This window comes from Macaca nemestrina, chromosome 7 (genome assembly GCF_043159975.1).
Source record: "Macaca nemestrina isolate mMacNem1 chromosome 7, mMacNem.hap1, whole genome shotgun sequence".
NCBI classification, from domain to species: Eukaryota; Metazoa; Chordata; class Mammalia; order Primates; family Cercopithecidae; genus Macaca; species Macaca nemestrina.
Genome location: NC_092131.1, coordinates 160,134,547 through 160,154,865, shown reverse-complemented (window position 1 = coordinate 160,154,865; position 20,319 = coordinate 160,134,547). Strand labels below are relative to the sequence as shown.

Below are 20,319 nucleotides of genomic sequence, written 5' to 3'. Positions count from 1 at the left end.
GTGATGGGGCTTGGCTGCCCTGGAGGAGTCTGACCTCTGTGGCTGGGGCAAGGCCTATGGATTCTGAGAGCATCCTAGCAGGGGGTGGGAGGGGCAGTGTGTCCTATCTTTGGACACATGCAGAGAAGCCAGAAGGAGGGCCTGGAAGGATCAGGCTGTCAGGGCCCCCTACCTTGCATGCAGTCCCCATCTCAGTTGATGAAAACTCCATCCTTCCAGGTGCCCAGACTAAAATCTTTTTTTTTTTTTTTTTTTGAGACAGAATCTGCTCTGTCACCCAGGCTGGAATGCAGTGGTGCAATCTTGGCTCACTGCAACCTCCATCTCCCAGGTTCGAGTGACTTTCCTGCCTCAGCCACCTGAGTAGCTGGGATTACAGGCATGGGCCACCATGCCTGGCTAATTTTTGTCTTTTCAGTAGAGATGGGTTTCACCATGTTGGCCAGGCTGCTCTCGAACTCCTGACCTCAGGTGATTCACTTGCCTTGGCCTCCCAAAGTGCTGGGATTGCAGGCGTGAGTCGCCGGGCCCGGCCTAACATCTTGATAACTCATTTTCTCACAGGCCACGTCTGATCTGTCTGCAAATTCTACTTGGCACTGTCTGCAAAATCTATCCAGAACCTCACCCCTTATCACCACTGCTGCTCCGTCCTGGATTACTGCAATAGCTTTGTAACTGGTGTCTCTGCTTCTGCCTCTGCCCCTTGGATCTATTCCCAACATGACATCCAGGTGAGCATCACAAAACAAAAGTCAGATCGTGTCACTCCTCTGCTCAAGTCCTCCACTAATTTCCCATCTCTGAGTAAAAACCAAATCGTTACTGTACCTGCAAGGCCGGGCTTGACCTCCATCCCCACCCCTCACCCCTGTGCCCGCCTGACCTCAGCTCCTGCCACTTGTTCACTTTGGCCAACACTGACCTTCAGGCTACTTTTCAAACCTGCTAGGCATGCGCTCGCCTGAAAGGACACTGCATTTGCCGTGTCCTCTGCCTAGAATACTCTGTCTCCCATGTCTGCATGGCCAGCTGCCCACTTCTTTCTGGTCTTTACTTGGAAGTCAACTTCCCAGTGAATCCCCTCTAGCGACTCAACCTTAGCACCTCATATTCCCCTATCCTCTTTATTGTTATTATTATCATTATTATTATTATTATTTGGAGATGGAGTCTCGCTCTGTTGCCCAGGCTGGAGTGCAATGGTGCCATCTCTGTTCATTGCAACCTCTGCCTCCCAGGTTCAAGCGATTCTCCTGCCTCAGCCTCCCGAGTAGGTGGGATTACAGGCACTCACCACCATGCCTGGCTAATTTTTGTATTTTTTAGTAGAAACGGGGTTTCGCTATGTTGGCCAGGCTGTCTTGAGCTCTTGACCTCAGGTCATCCTCCTACTTCAGCCTCCCAAAGTGCTGGGATTACAGGCGTGAGCCACCGTGCCCAGCCTCTCCTTTATTATTATTATTTCTTTATTACCATATGCTATGAATTTTTCTTATTTGTCTGTTTTCCTTAGTAGTGTGTAAGCTCATGAGGGAGGGAATTTTTGTTTGTTCTCTTCTCTACTAAATCTCCAGCAGCTAGCACAGTGTGTGGGATGTAGTAGACACTCAATCAATTCTTGTTTAGTGGATGAATCAGAGGCTACCTAGAAAGTGCTTTACCAATAGGGATGAATTACTGATGGTGGACTTGCAAGCATCACTGGGAGATAGATCTTTGTAGAGGGAGCCCTGAACCCATAAATCACTCCTCTCCTCTCTGGCACAGAATGGGCACATGACATGGAAGGATGGGGGTGTGGTAGGAGAGCCTCAGCCAGTTGTGAGGAGAGTTCATGTGCTGGGGCTCACCTGCGGGCCACATCTGCCCAGCTGTGGTACTGCTCCTGCTGGAGGATGTCTGCAATCTCAGCCAGGGCCTGGAAGCGCCCCTCCTGGGGCAGGATGCCAGCTTCCAGCATGCCCAGCCTCTGGATGGCTGCCTCCACCGTGGCCAGGCTGGCTGGCAGGGCTCTGGCCTGGTCCAGCACCTGCTCTGCATCCTTAAGGAAACTCTCCCGGAGAGCTGCCTTGCGCTGGAAGCGCCGGGCCAGGGTTTCTAGCCGCTCCAGCTGCAGTAGCCTCTGCTGCAGGGCCTGGCTCCTTGCGGCCTCTGCCCATTCCAGCCCTGCCCAGCACTGGGACAGCTCTGCAAGGCCCAGGCCCTCAGGAGGCAGGAAGAGCCTGCGGTTCTGGGCTTGGAGTGCTGTCTGTAGCCGGAAGAGCAGGGCCTCTGCAGCCCCTTGCTGCTGCAGCCGGGGTGGCTTCTCCTGGGTGCGGAAGATGGTGAACGCTGCCAGTAGCTGCCGCATGGCGGGCAGCGAATCTGGGAAATCCCGCGCCTCCAGCTGCGCCTGCTTCTCTGCAATCCAGCATAGCAGGTCGGCCACCAGCTGCTCGTACTGGGTCTGTAGCGCCTCTGTCTCCTGGAGCTGAAGCAGGATCTGGTGGAGGGTGTAGGAAAGGGTCAGGGTCCTTCTCGGGACAGGCCCTGGAGTGGACACTGAGTGCCAGCCAGAGTTCCCCAGGTGGGCTGTAAGCTACTTCTCTGAGCCGAAGATCCTTTGAAGTGGTGGTACTCCCACCCCGGAGAACTGGGTTTGCTTGCATTGCACACTCAGACCCAGGAGCTTGGGGCCCTCTCCATGACTGAGGGCGAGGCTATCCTGCCTTCCTCCTCTTGTTTTACCCATTTGGCCTCACTGGTGGGGGTTGAGGCCCTTCAGGCTGCTGTTCTTTTTCTAGGCCGCCTTTCCCTTCCCTGCACCCCCCACCCCGCAAAGCAGCTGACAGCCCTTGGCCTGTGTCCCCCCCACCCACACCCCAACTGAGATACCCACCCTGAGAAGAGCACTTCCAGGCCTCAGCCTCTGCCATCGTGTCCAGAGAGTAAGAAAGCCCCCCAGAAACATGAACTCTGTGTGGCCCCAGCCGGCAGAGCCTCTTCTGTGCCTGTCCTTGCAGAATCCTGGCTCTCTAAGCCTTTTAATCCCATTAGAAGCTTAATAGCCTGAGAGTCGGGGAGAAGGGAGAGGCCCAGGAGGGGCCATTCCTCCCCTGGCTTCCCTTGTATGCCAGGCACCATGCTGGGCCCATGACCCGTGCTCCCTGGAACACTCACAAGGGCCTTCTTTTTTTTTTTTTTTTGAGACGGAGTCTCGCTCTGCCGCCCAGGCTGGAGTGCAGTGGCCGGATCTCAGCTCACTGCAAGCTCCGCCTCCCGGGTTCACGCCATTCTCCTGCCTCAGCCTCCCGAGTAGCTGGGACTACAGGCGCCCGCCACCTCACCCGGCTAGTTTTCTGTATTTTTTAGTAGAGACGGGGTTTCACCGTGTCGGCCAGGATGGTCTCGATCTCCTGACCTTGTGATCCGCCCGTCTTGGCCTCCCAAAGTGCTGGGATTACAGGCTTGAGCCACTGCGCCCGGCCTCTCACAAGGGCCTTCTGTCATCCAGGCAGCATCATCTCCATGTGGTAGAGGGTGCACAGTGAAGTTGGGTGACTTGGCCAAGGCCACGCAGCTAGTACGTGGCAGGGCAGGCTTCATGCTTAGGCCTGTCTGCCTCTGGAGCCCTTGCTCACCCCACCCCTCCTTTCTCCCCCACCTTAGTGAGTCTCCTCTGGACAGTCTGCCCCTGATGCAGGCGGGAGCAGTAGTGGTAGTAGAGGGAGACGTAGGTCATGATGGAGCGCTCATCTGGCTGTGTGGCTGCCACGTCCTCGGGGTCCAGCAGCTGAGCGATGCCCAGCTCCTGCTCAGCCACCAGGAAAGCAAAGGCGAGGTTGTGCAGTGGGCGGTCTGGACGCAGGGAGCTGTAGTCCAACAGGTCTGGCCTGGAAAGAGAGCGAGAAGGGCTCTTCACCAGCAGGAACCTATTGCTTTCCTTTCAGTAGATTCTTAAATGCACTCATGCTCCTATTGGCCATTCACATCTTCTTGTGAATTCGTTTTCCCAATAGTTATCTGAGGCCCTGCTGAAGGAGTAGGACTCTGATAGAGAAAGAGGAGGGTTCATTCGGCACAGGGACCAGGCTGGGGGGCTGGGGGAACCTCCAAAGGGAAGGTGCTGCCAAGGTGAAGAACATGAATAGAATTGGGGGGCACAGGAAGTGCAGAAGACTGGGGTCAAAGGTAAACTTGGCCAATCTCGTGGCATTGTCTAGGGAAGGGAAAGGAGCTAACCCAGAGCAGGGACTCAGACATCAGCCCCTTCTACATCTGTGTCCACTTTCCCTCCTTCAAGCCTAGAGATGTGGGACAATGGGCAGGCTGAGGACCCAACCCAGGCATCACTGGCCAGTGGGTGGAGGCCTCTTGACGAGGGTGGGGTCACACCTGTGGGCATGGATGAGGGCATTGAAGCCCAGCCCATCGCTCCAGCTTCGGGAGAAATCGGTAATGTTCACATTGGTGTAGCTGGCTGTCTTCCGCTGGCACCAGACCAGTAGGGCTTCCTTGGTGGACAGCAGGGCTGCGCTGGCCCCGAACTCCTCCTGGCAGGACAGGGCAGCAGGGTCACCATGCAAGGATGGGGTGGGGAGGCAGACAGCCTACAGGCTGTGGGAGAGGCAGGCTGGCCACAGCCGGATCCTGCTTCTCCCCGGCCCAGGGTCAGTGTGACTCTCCTCTCTTTAGAGTATCTGATTTTACCCAATTTCATCCACGGTGGGCAGGGGTTGGGGGTGAGAGCGACAGGCCTTCCAAAGAAGTGGCGCAAGGGAAAGCCGTCCCTGCAGAGGCGCTGGCTTTGCATGACCACAGGTGACCACACAGCAACAGCTCCCATTTTTTGAGCCCTCTGATGGGCCAGGTGCTGTGCTAACTGACCTCGGGCTCATGGGATTGTGGCTGGGTTTCATGAGACTGGGTCCCGTCACTGCAGGCTTTCTGTGAGCCAGGCCCGATGTTATGGGCTGGAGTGCAGTGGTGCAATCTCGGCTCATTGCAACCTCCGCCTCCCAGGTTCAAGCAATTCTCCTGCCTCAGCCTCCCTAGTAACTAGGGTGACAGGGACACACCACTATGCCTGGCTTTTTGTATTTTAGTAGAGACGAGGTTTCAGTATGTTGGCCAGGCTGGTCTCAAACTCCTGACCTCAAGTGATCCGCCTGCCTTAGCCTCCCAAAGTGCTAGGATTACAGGTGTGAGCCACCACGCCCAGCCTCACTTCCTGTTTATAAACTCAAAATATCAAGGTTCAGCGGGTTGCACTTCCCCTGCCCTCTGGGCCCCAGAGCTTGGGTAGGAAGGATGTGCATGGTGCCCACATGACAGGGAGTGGAGTCTCAAGGCCCTGGGTCCTAGTGAGGTCAGGCCCCAGTACCCTGCATGGTGGGGCCAGGCTGGCAGACAGAACTAGGGAAAATGCTGGGATGGCTTGTGAGGGAGCAGGGCTAGCCTGAGCCCAAACACATCTGAGTCAGCGGCAAGCAGGGCCAGAGGGGCCTGCAGACAGGCAGAGACGGTGCTGCTCCCAGGGGCCTAGGCTGCAGGGGGCACCTGAAACTGGCCAGGGGCCTGGGGAGGTGAGTATGGCTTCTTGAAAGGGCTTGAGGTCAGTTAGAAATCCATCTGCCCCTCCAGCCTTCAAATAGATGCTCAGCCCTGCAGACGCACAGTTCTCCTGCCCTCCTGGGGCTCAGGCCCTGAGTTTCCAGGCCGTCCTGGACTTGTACCAGATGTGTGGCTTCTTTTCATGAGGGTTTCATTCTCCAGGTTGACTTTCCTTACCTACTAGAATTGAGTTTTAGGTGGCATTCTGGAAATCATGAAACTATGAAAAAGGATAAGTATAAGGACTCTTTTTTTTTTGAGACAGGGTCTCACTCTGTGACCCAGGCTGGAGTGCAGTGGTGCAATCACGGCTCACCACACCCTCGACATCCTGAGCTCAGTTTATCTTCCCACCTGAGCCTCCCGAGAGCTGGGACTACAGGCCTGTGCCACAAAGAGTTTACAGTCTTTCTGATCCAGTGCGGGGGAAAGAGGTAAAATGGAGGAAGCGGGGGGCCATGAAAGAAACGCTGTCTTTGGTCTGTAGGGTGCCGGGGACTTTGTAAACCTCCAGAGCTGGGACTCCCTCCACACACTGCATTTCTCCCAACAGTACATTGTGGTATAATGGACATTACAGAGCCTCAGTGCCAAGTGGGGAGCAACACACAGGGGTGAAAGTGGGTGCTGGCAGTGACCGTGAACCCTCCCTAGTGAATGACTTGCCCAGACCTGGTTTGAAGCCCATGGCCCTGGCCCTCACTTTAGCATATTACAACGTTACAGTATCTCTGGTATCCTGGGTTCTTCACCCATGGTTGAAGAGTGAATATTGACTTTGCAGTTTCCAAGATCTCCTATGGGAATCATAAAAGTTGCATGGAACTTCTCAGTCCCCAGGAGTCTGAGGTGAGGCGAGGGCTGGGCTGAGTCACCAGGTGCTGGGTGCTGGGGACTGAGCCATACCTTGTCCAAGGAGATGTGGGAGATCTGGAAACGCAGAATGATGACCCAGATGAGTCCCAGGATGAGTGTCTGGTCTCCATCCACGATGTTCTCTGGCCCAATGAGTGGTATTGGCACCTGTGGGCACAGTTGGCTGGGCTAAGCCATGAAGCCCATGTCCAGAGAGGACTCAGTCACCAAAAGCTTAGGGTGCCAGCTGCGGGATGGGAGGGTCCTGGAATCTATCCTGCCCCAGCCGGGAGGTCCCCCAGGGAGAAGCCGGCAGGGGATAAGTCCAGGAAAGCAAAGGCGTCCCGCCTGGTTGGAGCCATGGCCTCAAGCCCACCTGGGTGAAACCCCAACCTGGTGAACTGGGCTGGGCCGCTAGAGCAGCAGGACCCCCTGTGTGTGGGCTACAGGTAGACCTGGGCCAAAATCAGTGGTTCAGCTACAGGGTTTGGAAATGAGGGGTCATAACAGTCAATGTGTGAGCCCAACAGACAATAGCAACTGTCTGCCTCCATCTCCCAGGGTGTCCTGGGATATCCAGGGGTGGCTGGGTCCCTGGGCTCACACCCAGATCTCAGCCTTCTTCATCTGTTCCAGCTCCAACACGGCCAGCTATAAATCCAGATTCCCAGGCTCCACCCAGTCAGACTGCCTTGGGCCAGAGCCTGAGAATTTTCACTTGAACAACCCCTTGGGTGGCTCTTAAGTACACCAACGTTGAGACTCCTCTGCCCTACATCTTGCCACGTGGACAGGGAGGATGGGTGAGTCAAGGGGAGAAGTCCCGCAGGGTCTGGCCCCCAGCCCCCTCTGGCTCCATCTTCCTCTCTGTGGAACCACACAGCTCCAAGCCCATCGGATTCTTGTAGTTACGTGGGATTCTAAGCACAGGACTTCAGACCTTTGCACGGCCGTGCCTGCTGTCTGAAAGTATCCTCCCAGATAACTGCATGGCGATTCACCTCCCTGCCTTTGACTCTTCACGCAGATGTTGCCTAGCCTGACCACTTTATTTAACATAGAAACCTAAGGACTATTTCTCCCACCCAAATACACACTCTCGATCCCCTTGCCCTGCTCAAGTGAGGATCTTGACTTTGTTTTCTGATGTATCCTAGTGGAGTGGCACACAGTAGGGAATCAATCAGTAAGTACCGAATGGAGAAAGAAAACGAGTGAGACATTCCCTAAGACCTGAAGGGCAACTGGCTTCACCCGGCCACTACTAGCCCTGTGGGAGGAGCTGCAGCCCTGGGTGTCCCCCTGGGTAAGCTTTGGTATATCCGTGCTCCTGGGGTGGATTCCACCTGGTGTGTCAATCACCTTGCCTTAGAGTTGGAGCCTCTGGGGAGTGGGGTGTTTGTCTGCTCCTCCCAGCTCCTGAGAGCCTATCCTCCCGACTTCCTATTGAGCGATGTCACGCTGGTGACTTAAACTCACTGTGCTGGGGTATTAACGCCACAGGATCAGCGAATACAGCACACTGGAGCTTTTATTTCCCCCAGATAATCATTTGTTAAACATTTACCAGCACACCGCTGATCTGGGTTCAATGAACCTGTCTCCCATTGAAGCCAGATGCCTCGAGGTGGGGGTCTGGGCTTTGCTTAGTGTAGCCCAGTGCCTGCATAGAATGCCCAGGGCATGGGAGCGTCTCCATAAGTGAGTGCATCCCTCATTCTGCCACACATTCCCTGTGTGTTTGCAGCAACTCTCTCGTCCTTTCCAGACCACAGTTGCCTCCTATGTGTATGGAGACGAGGATGTCACCCTCACAGGTATCAGTGACATGCTGTATATAAAGCTTGGGGAGAGCTGCAATGCCTCTGACAAAGGCTATGGAACTTACACCCCTCCCACATTCCTGGAGGGGAGATGACTGGCTCACAGGGTCACTGTCCCTGGATCAACTAGGGCCCAGCATTCTGCAGCTGGCAGAGTTCTGCTCTCGCACCTGCTCAGGACAGCGGTCGCTCCCCTTCCCTTTGCTTGGGTTTCTCCCCTCCCTGGCTTTCCTCCCATACACCAGTACCCCAGGAGGCTGGACAGAAGCTCCACTCCAGGACATAGTGATGGAAATGCACAGTCAGGCTCTGTCCAGCCAAGCCCAGCTCAGTGACTTCACAGCCTCCAGGGACAGCACCTCCAGGAGCCCTTGGTCTTCACGTTTCCTGGTTCCCAGTGATCCCTTTGCTCCACCCCACCCCTGCACAGGCCCCTTACCCTGGCCATAAGGGTCCCTCTGTCCCTCGAGCTCCGGCTTCCTTTTACCGGCCATCTCCTTGACCTGTCCCTTTCTTTCAGGTAACTCTGGCTCCCCTCATTTGCTGAGGCCTCCTCCCTCCTTCTCCAGGACAGGCCCTGCTCCTCTTCCCCACCCACCGTCTTAGTGTCCGCGTCTCTTCCCTCTGTTTCCCACTTGATGCCAGCCCACCATGGCCCCACATCTGGGCTCTGTTGGCCGGTTAACCATCGATCTTGCCTGGTAAATAATTCAGGGCCTCTGTTTTGTCATCTGTGAAATGAAAAGCCTAAGATTCTTTCGGCCTAGAATCCTGTGAGTCTCTCTTATGACAGAGTGACATTTTCCACCCCAGTAGGGACATGGATCGCTCCTGCCACGGCCAGCTGGGTGCTCTCCAAGTCAGGGGTGCTGTGCGAGGAGGGCTTGGCTTCTGCTCCTCTGTGTCCCAGCTGCTCCCCCTGTACTCAGGCCCCAGCTCCTCTGCTCTGCCCTGTGACCTGGCCCAGGAAAGGTGACCCAATAGTTCAGCCTGTCCCAGCTGCCTGCCCCAGCACCATCCCAGACCCCTTTCCCTGGGGCCCACCTTGGCCCTGAGGAAGGCCAGGGCTCGGCTGCTGTTCTCCAGGAAGTGCACGCGCAGGCGGCCCCGGCTGGGGGGTGGCAGGGCCTCCCCTGAGATAAGCTCCAGCAGCCGCAGGAGGTGGATGCCATCAGCCAGCTCTGTGTACAGGTTCCGGATCTTGATGCCCACCTGGGGAGGGGACGGCGGCAGGTATGGGGTCAGCCCAGCTTCACCTGTCCTCCCATCCTGGGACCTGAGAGGTGTGACCCAGAGCAGCTGCCTTGGAAGAAGGAGCTCTGGCCTCAGCTTGGCCTCAGGCAGATGACCCCACAGCTCGCCCCCGAGGGCCACTGGCCAGAGCTGGGGGCATGGTACGGGTGGGCTGTGGGTCACAGCTGGCTATACTCACCTGGCCGCACTGGAAGACGTTGTTGATCCACTTGGTGAAAGTCTTCTCCTGCATCTGCATGTGCCGGGCCTGCAGCTTGCGAATGTGGCCCGTCTCGTACTGAGAGTCCACGGTGAGACTTGGACTGGGCGGGACCCGGAGGTTCGTGCTGGGCCTCCTGCTGCAGCGCCCTGCAGCTCCGAGGAGCTCCCGGGGACTCTGGGGCTGACCAGCCATCAGGCCTGCAGCCCTTTGGGGATGAGAAACTGCTGGACAGCCCCCTAAACCTGGAGGGCATGCAGGTTAGGGGATGATGTGCCAGGGGCCTGGGGTCCTGCCTTGCCAGACTGTCCTCACATTTCATGGTGGTTGCAGCTTGGAGACCAGCCAGGCAAGGGCCAGTGCTTCTGATCCCCTGTGCTTGAATGTCCCAGGGTCCCCTTTGCCCCACCCCACCTTCCAGATTCTTCTTTCCAGAGCCCCTGCTGCCAGGTCCCTCTACCGCAGTGACTGGAGCAGGTGGAAGGAAGACAGGAAACGGCTTACCTTGGTGACGCCCGGGTCCTGTGGAGGCGACCCTGCTGGATGGATGGAGATGGCAGATAGCAGGGGTTGTGCAGGGAGGGAGAGGGACATCAGGAGAGGCCGAGGCCGGAGTGCGACCGCACCACAGCCCTCCCCTTGAGCCAGCGTGCTGGGGTGACGGCACACAGGCGACATTGTCCTCCCACCTGCCACAGGGCGTGGCCCAGACTGGGAGGGGGTGGCTCAAGAATGCTCCAGGGCCATTGCCAGATGATCTCCTCCTTCATCATCCTCCCTTCCCCGCCAGCAACTTCCCCAACTCCAGGTGGGGGTCCTGGCTCCCAGGACGCAGAGGCCCTTGGGGTGGTCCTGCCACCCCGGGTTGGAGCTCTGTGGGGGTGCTGCAGTCTGCGTAGGAGGCACCAAAGGGCAGAGCCTCTGTGGGAAGCCTGTGGACGCACTTCCCAATCTGAGGCTGCCCTCTGTATCCTCGTGGGGCCTCTCTGTGAACACCCAGGGCAAGGGTATGAGGGAGCGTCCTGGGCCATGGTCTTCTCATTCACCCCCAGGGAACAGCCCATAGACTGAGGGCCTCACACACCCTGTGCTTGGCTTTCCAGGCCCTGCCAGAGGTGCAGCCTGCCAAGCCTGGGGCTGAAGGGTAGGCTCCCCGGAGGAAGGGGCGACCTGGAACTGCTGGGGCTGTGGAGTCTCCTCCAAAATGAGAGACATGGTGTTAACTCTGGGCTCCACAGAGCTGGCCGTGACCCAGGGCTCGGAGGCAGGGGTGCACAGGGAGCTGGTGGGCGTCTATCCCTTCCTCCCCGAGCAGCCGTGGACTGCATGCCAGAGTGAAGGCAGGTTCTAATTCTGGTGGTCTCGCCCGCCTGTGGCTAAACTCAGGGTAGCAGTGTGGGCTGGGGTGCGTGTTTGTGGGTGTCTCCCAGTAGCCCCGGAGTCTCTGAAGCGACAGCCCACTCCTCAGGGAGGTGCTCCTGGCAGCCACAGCCCACAGTAAGACAGCAGCTGAGCCCGTCCTTGAGAGCTGGGCTAGGGAGTCACACCTGAACCGCCTGGGCCCACTGCAGGCAGTCAGGGGTGACGCTGAGAGGTGCCGTGGTCTCGGGTGGGGTGCAGCTCCCTGCGTCTGAGAGACACTTTCTCTCCTGCTGTCCTCTCCCTGCCAGGCCCCTCCTGCACCGGCTGGCTTCCAGACGCCCTGCGCTCCTTCCTTGCTTTCAGCAGTTGCAGTGGTGGTCCTCCCGTGCATCCCCCTTCTGCCCTCACTGCCCTGTGGGTCCTTGTCACCGACCCCCTAACTCGGCAGCCTAGGCACCACCACCCTGCACCTTTCCACAGTGCAGCTCTGCTCACGCCTGTGAAGCCTCCCACCGCCTGGGAAGGAAAACTCAGACTTGCCAGACCTTGCCTCAGCTAGGACTTTGAAGCCCGCCAGGTTACCTAACCAGGCCAGTCTGCCTGCCTCACTCTGGGTGCTCTCCATGGGCCACTCACCATTTCCTGAGCAGGACCAGAGCTCTCCTGCCCCAAGGCTGGGCTTCAGCTGTTCTTTCAGCTTCGAACGTCCCTTCCCACTCTCCATCATCCACATTCACCTATCCTGTCTGACACAGTTAAAATCCTGTTTCTTCTAGAAACAATCTCACCCCACCCGCTTACCCTAGGGAGACTAGCTTGTTCCTTCTCCTAGTAAGACCCTCAACCCACGGAGTCCTGGGTGATGCTGTGAGCACGGGAGGACGGACTGAACTGCGTGGTGCTTCGCACATAGTCCTCAACAGAGATTGGCATTTTGAAGTTGTTGGCGGGGGCTGTGGACTGCCTTTCTTCCTTTCTAACTCAACAGCAGCTAAAGCCACTGCACACAATGCAAGGACTGGCTCCTGTTTGACCATGTCTGATTGTAGCCCCTGGTGAAATGAGAACCTTGTGGGTCGGAACAAAGTTTGGATTATTTATGTGGCAAGTAACCAAAATCTCAAGTGAAACTGGTTTAAACAATATATTTTTATTATTTATTTACTTATTTATTTATCTATATTTAATTCTTTTTTAGAGACAGGGTCTTCTTATGTTGCCCACGCTGGTCTTGAACTCCTGGCCTCAACGATCTTCCCACTTCAGCCTCCCGAGTTGCTGGGATTATAGGTGTGAGCCACCATGCCTGGCTTAAACAGTATAAAGGGAATGCATTGGCCCACACAGTGGAAAAAATAAAATCTAGTAGGAATAGGACTTCAGGTGAAGTTTGATCCAGCAGCTCAAATGTCACCACAGGCCTGGATTCCTCTGGCCTTTCTCAAGGTCTCTTTCATTTTCATGCTCCACAAGGTGGCTTCTGCCAGGCTGACCTCCCTCCCCTGACCCCAGCAGCTCTGGACACCCCTCTCAATGCCATTTATGTTGTTGCATCAATAGGCTCATTTCTATATACTGCAAGGTTCAGAGAAGAGAGAATCTCTCTCCCAAGAGTTGTAACAGAAGTCTGGGGGTCCTGGCTCTCATCAGCTTGAACAGGCCCACATGTCCACTCCTGAACCAGTATTTGTGACCAGGGGGATGTGGTCTATCTCATCCAAACCTCACTTGAAGTGAGGGTGGGAGGAGGAGTACTTGCAAGGACTCTAGGTCTGGACCACCAAAAAGGTAGATGGGTTGGTGAGAAAAGCCAGATGCCTACTACGGTGGTGGGCAGGGGGAGGGCACACTGGCGAGGTGCGGCAAGAGGCAGGGGCAGTGCTGGCCAGGCAGGGGCTCCTCCCTAGCACGACTGGAGAAAGGACTCCTGTGAAGCAGCCACCTCCATGAGTCCTTGCTGTCCTGGCTTCCAACCACTCTGAGGTGGGGCTTTTGTCTGCAGACCTGGCCTCTGCTGCCTACCCTCTTCTGCCCCCACCCGATGGGGCTGCTTTCCTTCTGAAGCAGCCACATTTTGGGTTTTTCTCCACAGGAAGAGTTGGGGGTCACAGGCACACCCTCTCCCTAACTCTTTTCCCCCAGTTCAAACTGGATCCAGGGATCCACACTCTGCTCCGAGAGGCCAGCACGCAGTCACTGGAAAATGAGCCAGTGGGAGAGGCAGCTCCATGTGTACTGATCAGCAGACTGTGTCTTTTTGTTTGAAACTTCTAAATAAGATTACAAAAAGAAAAACAATGGAAGCACTGTGTGTTAACTGCATTGGTTAACCAACACTGGAACCCAATACACTCTTGTATTAGGCCCACATTTACTTGAGTACTCAGTGGTTTTCTGTCCTAAGCATGCTCGCCTGCTACATCCCATGGAGGAAATAAACACTGAAACACTTTCCTCATCTTGAAGGCAATCGTCTCAGGCATCCTCCAGGCATAATGAAGGGGGTGAGCGAGGGTGCGAGGCGGAAAGGTCCAGGCCGCAGCTGTGACTCCCGCGGGTGAACCACAGCCCCAAATCCAAAGACGCTCTTGCCACATCATGACAAGTGTTCAAAAGAGAACCAGGTCCAGCCCTGGAGAAATGAAACCAAAAGCCAACTGAAAGAATGACCCTCCCCCAAAAAGCGACCCTGCCCGCAAGCCATCCAAGTGCGGTGAGTTCGGACAAGAATGGACAGATGCTGCGGGACCGGTGCAGGAGGTAGAAGCCGCAGTGGAAGGCTGTTGTGTGCCGCCCCTCCCTGGGAGCTGGGGAGATTCCCAAGTCTTAGTGCAGTGTTTCTTTACAAACGGGATCAGGAGACCCTCACTGGCAGGCTGACAACTTGGAAGCAGACTGTGGGAGCAATAGGCTGGAGTTTTCATTTTCCCTTTAAACTCAAGACCGGAAGGTTTGTGTTATGCGATACCATATGCTGTGTAGAAAACAGGGCCTCAGCTTCTTAGATGTTGTAGTTCTAGAGTTTAGGTACTTCCACCCTCCCTCCTATACATAAACACTCTGGGGAAGAGGTTCTTTGAAAATTGGGGTGGTGCAGGAAGGGCAACAGTGGCGGTGAGCAGGCCCCAGGGTCGGCCCTGCCGCCCTGCCGTGTGGGGTGGGGAGACTGCTGGTGGTGTGGACACATTCACAGAACTTTGTACTGGTCCTGGGAAGATACAAGTCCTCACTTGGTCACCATCCCTAATATTTTCTAGTGTGTTCTTTTCCAGTCAACTTTTCATGATGAATGACTTCATGTAAGAGGATATTAAGAAAAGTGGCCACATGATTTCCCTTTTTTTTTTCTTTCTTTCCAAGAACATTACCAGGTGCCAGCAGGGAAAGGACCGCGCTGCCTGACGTCACTCCCACCTGAGGGCGCAGGGGCAGGGAGGTCACAGCGCCTGAGAGGTTTCCCTCCACGGAGAAATCGGAGACCTCAACCTGCTGCCCTCTAAAGAAGCTTTCTGTATCCAGACAAAACTTACATACGTACACGTTGTTTTAAAACGACATACTCATGTGACATACATGTATATAAATTCATGTTTATATATGACAATTGAGCAGAGTTAAATAACAAGATAATTCTGGATGGAAAAATCAGCTTGCCTGGGCATCTCTAAGCCTTTGGTCAAGTGAATTCCCTCTTCCCTTCCTCAGTTGACCCTTTGGTGACCTCCACTGTGGTTGCAGACTTCAGGTGGTCCTCACGCATTTACAGAATGGTCTGCTTAGATTACAGCACTTTGGGAGGCCGAGGCGGGTGGATCACGCGGTCAGGAGATGGAGACCATATTGACCAACATGGTAAAACCCCGTCTCTACTAAAATACAAAAATTAGCCAGGCGTGGTGGCGCGTGCCTGTTTTTCCAGCTACTTGGGAGGCTGAGACAGGGGAATCGCTTGAACCTGGGAGGCGGAGATTGCAGTGAACCGAGATCGTGCCACTGCACTCCAGCCTGGTGACAGAGTGAGACTCCATCTCAAAATAAAAATAAAAATAAAAATAATAAAATGATAAATGGTTCTTTTCTATGCATCTAACGAATTTAAGTGCTTGCTAAGACTAAAAACCACATTATGCATTTCCTTCTCTTAAAACTAAATTATGTGGAAAGTAAGCTAGGGAGTGTGAGGGTGGGCATCTGGATATAAATGCTTCTCCCAAGTCAAGATCTTCTCTTTCAATCTGTGCCTTTGACCCTGTCACCAAAGGCAGGTGACAGAAAAAAAAATTATGTGACTTTTGGAAGACTCGGTGGGACGGTTCTGATTTCACTCACTTCTGGTGCCCCGTACCATGTGGCTGTCGCTGTTTTGTGTCTCTTCCTGCATAAATAATGGTGGATGGCACCTACCTCCCCAAGCTGGTGCCCACAGAGGGGGAGGCACCTGACATAGTTGTCTGAGCAGCGGTCCAGAGAGGTTTACTCAGGGGATTTGGGGAGAGCACACTCTGGGGCCAAAGTACAGGTATGTGCCCGAATCCTGCCTCATGACAGGCATTCATGATACGAACCACACAGCCTTTAAAGAAAAGCTTTTATATGAAAGGTTCCATTCTGTTTCTGTATAAAGGGCTTTTATCCTGTAAGGGAAAAAAAAAAAACCCTAAATATAATAAATGCCTGTTTTCTACAAAAACAATGTCTAACTCTGGGTGGACTGATCTCTTCTCAACAGCCCAGGGCAGGGCTGGTCCCTCATTCACCTGTGTCTACAGGGCCGAGGACACTGCACACACTAGGACAGGATTTGGCTGAATTTAAATCCTGCCACCCACCAAGGAGACTTGGGGATATTTACTGGTTGAGGGCCACACTAAACAATCACTGCAGAGAACCACCTCTTTTCCTTACTGTAGTTTAAGTATGATACGTGGGTTTTGCTATTACTTACTGGAAAAACTAGTAAGAAAAGCTCATCTTCAGGCTTCAATGTGATTTGACGTGCAAACGGGAAGTTTTGCCAGGGGTTAATAAAGATTGTGAGTTCCAAATTCCTAGCCGAATATGGCTTTGCTGGAAAGCCCCCTGGAGGGGAGGCTGCGAGGGCTGACCAGGTGGTCATCGGGGCAGTGGAACGGACGCACGCTGGGGCCTGGCTGCCTGCTCTGCAGAATGGATGGGGGATCCACAGTGCATCCCCCTTCCAAGCCCAGGAGGCATCTGTCGCCTTCTCTTTGGTAGACAGTCTGGAGACAGCAGAAACCCTCTGCTCTGTTTTTTGCCGCTCTAAATATAGCAGAAAACAAAATAAAATAAATAAGATAATCTTTGCTGCCTCCTGGTGCCCTCTGAGGGCCAGACAGCTGCTCCCGAGTCGTTCATGAGAACGAACAGCCCAGGCAGCCTGAAGACCCAGCTGCTCCGCGTAAGCCCCGGCTCCCTTCCTGGGGTTCCCGGGACGGACCAGGCCCATCCCCATGCGTGCTCCAGGCAGATTCTGAGGACTCTTTGGACAATTTCTCTTTCTTCTCAACCATTCAATCTCCTAATCCACCCTCCTACCCCCAATATTTTCATAGAAACAAAGGGAATTTTGGAGGTGAAAGAAGTCATCTAGTTTCCAGTGTCCACCCTCCCCATTCTACAGATGGGGAAACTGAGGCATAGAGAGGGCAGTGCCTTGCCCAAGGTCCTTTGGTGAGTCAGTGGCGGAGCAGGCCTGAGGCCCGGGTCCTCCAGTTCCCGGCCCGTTCTGCGGCCCGCCCCTCAGTCGGCCTTGGGCAGGGACTTCCTGTGCGAGGGTGGCACGAGGTGGGGGGGCAGGCTGCTGGGCAGCTCGTAGCCATCGAGCTTGATCTTGATGAGGTGCTTGGCCAGCGCGAACTCCTCCTCGTCCAGCATGCCATCGCAGTCGCAGTCGGCCAGCTTCCAGATCTTGCCCAGGACGCTGTTGGGCAGCTTGGAGGTCACCATCTCCTTCTTGGCGTTGACACCCGATATCTTGCCATTGATGGGCGACAGAGTGTAGAAGAGCTCGTCGTAGACGGGCTTGTCTTTGGCCACGACCCACTCCTCCTCGTCGGCGCCCTCCTTGGCGCCCTCCCCGTAGCCCTGGTTGAAGGGGCCCTCGGTGGTGCCGTCGAAGGCGCCGCCCTGCACCAGCTGCGTGGGCGTGCTCATCTCCTCCTGGCTGATGAGGTTCATAAGGGGCGAGATCTTGTTGCTCAGCATGTTGTCCACTGCCTCGATCAGCTTGGGCTTCAGCGAGTGGAATTTGGTGAAGTCGTAGTTCTCAAGCTGTTCCTGCAGAAGGACAAACCACAGGATGGGTTACATGCGGTCTCTTCAGGGGGAAACAGCTGGGGGCCGTTGGAGGGAGACTAATTCTGCCCCAGGCAGACGCCCACCACGCACTACTGAGGAGTGCATTCTTTGGGAGCTTCCCGTATCCAATGCACCAGATATAGGAGCGGTTTTTTTGGAACAAGAAACAGGTGTTTTCCTACGGCAGCCAATCTCCGCTAGTGGCCGCACGAGTCACAGCAACCTCTGAGGACTCTGAGAAACCTTTTTTCACCTGCCTTTTTAAAATGCTCTAGAGTTAGTATTCTATTTCTCAAGGGAGTTCACCACACACTTCAGCCGATCTTCACAGCAATCCTGGGAGGAAGGAGGGGCAGGCATTTAGAACCCCATTTTCCAGGGAGCTGTGAGGGGCTGTCTGGCAGAGGCAAGGCAGAGTCCCTGTCTCCTGGCTCTTCGCTAATGCTCTCCGAGTGGGAACACAGAGCTGTGACAGAAGGACTGTATTTATGTAAAACAATTAATTAAATACCTTGTTTTCAGAGCACCTAAAAAATGTAGTTTAGGGCGCCTTCTCAGTGGCTCTAACCTCTCATGAATGAGCTGAGGGGTCTACTCAACAGGAACCCTGTAGGACCAGCCCCACCAAGTACGGCCTGACCAGGAGCACCCACGCTACCCCAGGAAGGTATCGAGGCAGGGCCATGGAGACCTTGCACATAAAAATAATCATCATGGATCCACTGTCATCTCAAAAATATGGACAAGTAAGCAAAAGCTGGAACTTGTAAGAGCAGAGAGTAGGGCTGGGGAGCCCGAGGGAATACACGTAGCCAGTAGGCCTGAGTATCACTGGCCAGGTCAGGACAGGTCTTAGCTCCACCTGTTGAGCGAGGCAGCCTGTCAGCCCACAGAGCAGCAGAAGCACAGGCTCTAGAGGGGGCCTGGTAAACATGACTGCCCACCCAGGCTGGGGCAGACTACAGGATGCCACAGAGGCTCTGTGGACGGCACTGAAGAAAATGACCTTCCTACCTTGGTTCTCCTTGGTTACTCCATCCATCCGTCCATCCATCCACCTGTCCAATCAACCCTCTATCTAACCATCCATCCATTCAATCAACCCTCCATCCATCCATTCAGCCAACAATTCATCCATCCACCCACCTGCCCAACTTTTATTTGTCATTTACTCTGCACCAGCCCCTGTTCTGGGGCTTGAGGATATAGAATAAATATGAAAAGCCATAGTTCCTGCTTTAAATGAGCTTATGTTGTAATGGAGGACAGACACTCCAATTGTTTAAAAAAGGACCTGACATAACACGGTGAAAAGGATAACATGAAATTAATAAGTCATTAGAAAGAAAAAAGCCAAGTCATTAAAAGGGAGAGCGGCCAGGCTCGGTGGTTCACGCCTGTAATCCCAGCACTTTGGGAGGCCAGGGTGTGAGGACTGCTTGTGCCCAGGAGTTCAAGACCGGCCTGGGCATGAGACCTATATATATATGTGAGGGAGAGGAAGGGAATAATCACATCAGATGGCTGAGGTTAAGGAAAACTACTGCCTGGATATGGAGAAGAGCTCAGTTGCCCAGGGGGACCCCTGGGGACCCTCACTGTCTAAGGAGAGAAAACACTTGTTTATTGCAAGAGACAAACTTTCCGTGGCCCTGAACTGTGAGAGTTACCTAGAGCTTTACACGAGGAGCTTCAAAGATCTGATGAAAAATGTCTTCAACAGTAGTTTTATCAAACAAATGCAGAAATGTTCCAGGTATGGTAGGTTTTATGTGTGAAGTATTTCTGTATGTACAGTTCTAGAGGGGGCCAAAAGACAGGCCATGCAGGTGTGCAGTTTTCTGGAGATGAGGCAGGGAGATTTGCAAGGAAAAGTCAGACCTTGCTGTTTTGGACAGAAGCAATGTGACACGCTGCTAGGGGAAAAAAACAAAAACCAAAAAACAAAAAAAAAAAAACCTTGGTGTTATCATAAATATGCTTTCTGACTGAGAAACTGAGAAAAAACTGGTAAGCAAAACTAAAAATTTAAAATAATTTATAATCTCATCATCTGGCAAAAATCTCTGCTAGCATATCTGGGCATGCATTTCTAGCCATTAACACATACACACAGACACACACATGCATGCACATACACACACACACACACACACACTGAAACAATACCATACTGTTAACAATATGTCATATATTTCTGTGGTATTAATTTTTACATAACCTTTCTCTTAACAGCTACAGAATATTGAACTTAGACTGCAGAGCTGGGCCATTCTTCATTTACCCTGTTCCCTGTAGCTGGACACACAGGTTGTTTCCAATAGAGAATCAAAATCATGGTCTCTAGGGTGGCAGGGCAGGAATTCTGGGCTGACATTTGGAAGGGGATTCCCGGGTGGTAGACGGTGGGGGGACAGAGCTGAGAAATATCAGCTGAACGGGCTGACATTTCTCTAGGGAAGGGACTCTGACATTCTTCTCAGGTAGCAACGTCAGCAGCCATTGAATCGTGCAAACCCAGCGTGTGGCCCCTGCTCAGCTCAGAGCAGCGGGTACTGCAGGCCGGGTCTCTCAAACGCAGTCACTAGCATTCACTCCTGACATCAGCACCAAACAATGCGGCCTGCACTGCGGGCTCCTACCACCAACGTCTCAGTCAGCCGAGGAGATGGAAAAGAGAAAGCTAAGCAGGTGGAAGAGCAGGCATCCCCCACAAAAATCCCAGCGCTGCTGGCTCAACAAGTTTGGATTCCCCGGGTGCGTGAACACCTACCCTATTTCCTTAAGAATGAGCCTGTGCTCGGAGCGCACACAGAGCCCCTGTGTCTGGTCCAGCAGACAAAGGAGGGTGATGCCTGCCCAGACTTCCCACCAGCCTGCAGGGGCCGTGGATTCCGACTGCAGAGCTCTGGA

General features: G+C 54.2%; 2 protein-coding genes across 2 annotated transcripts in view; both read right to left on the bottom strand.

Annotated features, from left to right (window-relative positions):
- The window catches only part of LOC105491829 (spectrin beta, non-erythrocytic 5), a 46,928-nt gene extending 37,007 nt beyond the window's left edge, over positions 1–9,921 (bottom strand). The window contains exons 1-6 of the mRNA XM_071067047.1: positions 9,706–9,921; positions 9,318–9,485; positions 6,502–6,618; positions 4,378–4,535; positions 3,647–3,875; positions 1,854–2,485 (exon numbers count right to left, since the gene is read on the bottom strand). Of these exons, the coding sequence (XP_070923148.1) occupies positions 1,854–2,485; positions 3,647–3,875; positions 4,378–4,535; positions 6,502–6,618; positions 9,318–9,485; positions 9,706–9,921 (1,520 nt within the window). The remainder of the gene's footprint in view (positions 1–1,853; positions 2,486–3,646; positions 3,876–4,377; positions 4,536–6,501; positions 6,619–9,317; positions 9,486–9,705) is intronic.
- A 4,737-nt stretch (positions 9,922–14,658) lies between these two features.
- LOC105491775 (EH domain containing 4) overlaps positions 14,659–20,319 on the bottom strand; it is a 74,512-nt gene continuing 68,851 nt past the window's right edge. Inside the window, exon 6 of the mRNA XM_011758445.3 lies at positions 14,659–17,385. Within this exon, the coding sequence (XP_011756747.1) occupies positions 16,849–17,385 (537 nt within the window). The 3' untranslated portion in view covers positions 14,659–16,848. The remainder of the gene's footprint in view (positions 17,386–20,319) is intronic.